General features: G+C 44.4%; 1 protein-coding gene across 2 annotated transcripts in view; it reads right to left on the bottom strand.

The window, feature by feature from the left end:
• The window catches only part of YLPM1 (YLP motif containing 1), a 37,185-nt gene extending 32,603 nt beyond the window's left edge, over nucleotides 1-4,582 (bottom strand). The window contains exon 1 of one of the 2 annotated variants that reach the window (XM_027880778.1): nucleotides 4,233-4,582. In XM_027880778.1, coding sequence (XP_027736579.1) covers nucleotides 4,233-4,463 — 231 coding nt within the window. In that variant the 5' untranslated portion in view covers nucleotides 4,464-4,582. The remainder of the gene's footprint in view (nucleotides 1-4,232) is intronic. The other variant, XM_027880779.1, reaches the window with a different exon arrangement.
• Nucleotides 4,583-4,604: the final 22 nt, after the last annotated feature.

Genomic DNA, 4,604 nt, shown 5'->3' with positions numbered 1-4,604 from the left:
ATTTCACACAGGATGATCTGCTCCATAACTCTGCCAGGCACCGAGGTCAGGCTGACAGGCCTGTAGTTACTAGGGTCAGCCTTGCATCCTTTTTTATGGATTGGAGTGATATTTGCCAACTTCCAATCATCTGGGACCTCCCCCGTGAGCCAGGACTGTTGGAAGATGATGGAGAGCGGCTTGGCAAGCTCTTCTGCCAGCTCCCTCATCACCCTAGGATGGATCCCGTCTGGTCCCATAGACTTGTGAGGATCCAGATGATTCAGTAAGTCACCAACTATTTCCTCCCGGAATACAAGGGGGCTATTTGATTTCCTATCTCTGTCCACCAGCTCCAGAGGCCAGTTGCCTTGAGGGCCACCTGTCTTACTGGTAAAAACTGAGGCAAAGTAGGTGTTAAGTACCTCAGCCTTCTCCTCATCTCTATTAACTATGTTTCCCTCCAAGTCCATCAAAGAATGGAGGTTTTCTTTGCCCCTCCTTCTGTTATTATATGATCTCTATTGGTAGCAAACACAAATATGGAGCTGTTTTTTTTTTTTTAATTACTTCTGTAAAACTGTAACTTGGAAATGAGGTCAATGAAAGGAAAGTCTATGCTCCACAGACTTTAGGTTGATCCTGAAATTACTCCTGCCAAGAATCTTTTCAACAAGAATATGACTCAGGAAAGCTGTCATGGCTTTGGGTGGAAGATGTGCATTCACACTCCAGCATGGACTCTCTCAGAAACCTTCAAAAACATGTTGAAATAAGTGCAACTTACAACATGAGGAAGGAGTATACTTTCCCAGCTATATAAAAGCTGATTCAATTACCCATCTCAAAGGGTACTAAAAAGTATAAAGTGATTTTTCTACCGTGGTGGTAGATGCTATATGTGGTGAGCACATGTCCTACTGCCGCAAAATTGTCTCCACAGATCCATTTTGTTTCCTTTTCATTCTACCAACTCAACAAAAAGCTAGAACTCATAATTATGACCAGGTGTTCCCACAAAGAGCTATGATAATGTTATTAACTATTTTTTGCAGTAGGTGTGTCAGCGACACACGTATTACAGATTCTATCTGAAAAGCAGAAGAAAAGTGAAAAGGAAGATTCTTAAAGCTTAGTCTGAGCAAAACAAAAGTCCTGATGTAGGAAATTTTGATTATGAAGAGTTCAGTTATTTGAGTGCTTACCTCCTCACAATGACTGCCATTCTTCAAATCCAGTTACAATCCTTAAGCCCATGGAAAACATCAGCATCAACATACACCTTTTTCCATCACTGGCTGACCAAGAGACTAGGTCTGTTGCATTTTACAGAAACACTGAAACCGGGACTATCAGCTCATGACCACAGGACACACCACCAAAAATATCAGTGCAAAGCCTACACCAAAAGACTACTCCAAAATTAACTTAGCTGACCCTAGGCCACAACATAACACCTATTTTGGGGAACACTTGGTCCTTTTCTGTTATAGATAGCAAAAGAATGGTTTAGTGCCCTTTATAAAACTAAAAGGGCTGTTTAAACAGTGCAGCAGTCTGCTGAATGCTGATCTGGTAAAGCTAAGGTAGCTTTAACAGATGTAGAGAAATGCATATTTATGGGTACAGATGCACCCACATGTTTCTGGTGTACTACTGGGGTGCACTAGGAAGAGCACTGCCAGCAGGCTGAGGGAGGTGATCCAGCCCCTCTACTCAGCACTAGTGAGGCCACATCTGGATTTCCTGTGTCTGGGCTCCTAGCACAGGAGAGCCATGGAGCTCCTGGAGTGGGCCCAGCAGAGGGCAACAAAGATGATTAAGGGACTGGAGCATCTCTCCTACAAGGAAAGCCTGCTCAGCCTTGAGAAGAGACAAGTGAAAGGGGACCTCACCCATTTCTACAAGTATCTGAAGGGAGGGTGTCAAGAGGAAGGATGCAGGCTCTTCTTGGTGGTGCCAAGTAACAGAACAAGAGGCAATGGGCAGAAACTGACACACAGAAGTTTCACCTGAACATGAACAAGAACTTCTTTACTTTGAGGGTGACCATGCACTGGAAGAGATTGGTCAGAGAGGTTGTGGAGTCTCTCTCACTGGAGATATTCAAGAACCATCTGGACACAATCCTGTGCCATGTGCTCTAGGATGACCCTGCTTGAGCTGGGAGGTTGGACCAGATGACACATTCTGGTCACCTTCCTTACCCAGTCTATGATACTGTAAATAAACAGCAGAATACAGTACCCAATTATCAAATGGGGTATTAATGAAATATCACAGGTACTTTAACTGGACTTGACAAAAGATGTATCTGATTGTAGAGAAACACAAGAACCCAGCCATTCAATCCAACTACACAACCATGCAAAAAACTACGCTAAACTCACAATATTGTCAAGGAAAAGAGCAGTATCTTAGACAGCAGAGGTAAATAATAAAACACTATCTCATGGCAAATTGCATAACATTTTTTCAGTTAAGAGAAAAACACTGATCTATTTGTCTGCAGCCACTGTTACTGCGGGACGAGAACAGAAAGAACTGCTTTTAATTGCCAGTTTAAACAAAGGCCTAATAGGATATTATAAATGACAAATTACACTATTTCTCTACTTGGCTTTTAAGGTCATCAACAAGAAAGCATCACTATGCTTTGCTTTTTCCTATTCCTGTTGTGTAAGGACTTGTTACTCATTTTATCATTAAGATGACAGCCAAAATCCTATCTATGTTACAATAAATTTGTGACCAGAAAAGTACCATATTCCTTTCGAATGAACTGAATTGTGTGTGAGAGCAAACAAACTACTCAAGATAGAAGCTGTTTGTACACTCATATACCAGACAATGTAAACTTCAGGAGTGTTCTGCTGCTTCTCTGTGCATCACAATAATGCATTACTTGCAATTCTTCTGGAGAGTGTTTACTGTTCTATCACTGACTTCCATAATGTGAGAAGTCAGCAAGCTGCCTCAATACCAAATTAACACCACTTCCTACACCTGATTTTTCAAGGTTCTGGTTTTGTCATTAAAAAATTTAGTAAGTCTCATTGTTATCACTGTAAAAGATTAACTAGTACTGTCCAGAACCTTCGTAAAATTAAGTGAAATGAACTCAAAGCACCATGTTGCTAGGCAGTAATTAGTTATATGGTGCAAATGTAAAAATACAATTAAAAAGGTATCCCAGTAACTAACAAAAAGTTTCAGTGACTTTAATTTGATATGATATGATTTTTGCAAACTGAGCTTCAAATCAGAATCCTAAGATCAATTTCCCCAAATTAGATGTCTTTTAAACTTAAATAAAATAATTGTAAAGCTTTGTTCTTGCAGCTGGATCTCCGCAAGACAACTCTAAAACCATGCAAAAGCCTCGGTGATCAACCTGACCCACGTACATAGCTGAGGGACTCAACATGAGTGTCTCACTGTGCATGCTTAACCTTAGCCACTGGATTGTCCCTGACAACGCGGATGAACAGTCCCATCAAGCTCGCTGGAACTGTTCTCATTTAGGAAGTGAAGCACGCAAACATTTTGCAGGCATGTTGGCCCTAATGTATGCATAAAAAGCACACAGCATTAATAGTTTGCACCCCAAAAGCATTTCAGAACATTCCCCTCCAATGCCCTATACAATTTCATACTATAAGATCAAGTATGTGTACCACAAAATGTGAATCTAAGTAGATAGCAACTATGTACTGCCAACAGAAACACTTCTGCAACTTCAACTATGTGTAGTAGGATTAATATAGTCACAATTCTACACTGATTAGGCAAACAACTGAAACACTATACCTTAAGGAAACTACATGAAGAAATCACTGAAGACAAGTGACACTCATCCTGCAACGTGCAACAAGCAAACAGACTGCTGTTCTCGCAACAGGTCAGACAAAGTCAACACGGGTTACGTGGAGGTCCCTCACATGCTATACTTTGGAATACAATTCTCCAAGACTAACACACCCCCCTAAATTCAGCCAGGATTTACACTTTCGCTGAAACCACTCAACTGCTCTTGAAAAATGACAATTTGTTACATCCCAGCCACCATCACTGGATAAAGAAGCACTTATGGAGCTTCTCCTGAGCCGTGCCATTCCCAGACTCCCACGGGTTGCGTCCAAACCCTTTAAGTGTTATGCAAATACAGTGTGTTTATTAACCGCCCTTACTCGGAGACCTTTGCAACGCCCCGTACCCGTTCATCGCCGCCGCTGCCGCCCGGGCCGCCTTACCTGGGGGGTCATGGTGGAGGGGTCCGGCTGCTCCGTGCCACCGCCTTCCTTGGCGGCACCCTGCGCGGCCTCCGGCGGGGCAGCGGCGGGAGGGGGCAAGGACGGCTGAGGCGGTGGGAAATGCGCCTGCGAGGGCTTGGCCGGGGGAGGGATGGAGGAGGCCAGGGCGGGCTGCGCGGGCTGGGAAGGAGAGGCCTGGGAGGAGAGCAGGTAGGGCTGGGGATGTGCCATGTATCCCTGGGCGGGAGGCGGCAGGTAGGGCTGTGAGGCGGTGGCCGGCGGGGGCTCCAGGTAGGAGGGCGGCGGCTCAGAGAAGGAGGGAGGCGGCTGGCAGGGCTGCGCCCGGGGCAGGTAGGGCTGGAGCGGCGGGGA

Source organism: Empidonax traillii, unplaced genomic scaffold (genome assembly GCF_003031625.1).
Source record: "Empidonax traillii isolate 1590-97213 ecotype Southwest subspecies unplaced genomic scaffold, ASM303162v1 scaffold74:size2480735, whole genome shotgun sequence".
Lineage (NCBI taxonomy): Eukaryota > Metazoa > Chordata > Aves > Passeriformes > Tyrannidae > Empidonax > Empidonax traillii.
The sequence above is the reverse complement of the archived record's forward strand: the minus strand, read 5'-3'. Positions and strand labels throughout refer to the sequence as shown.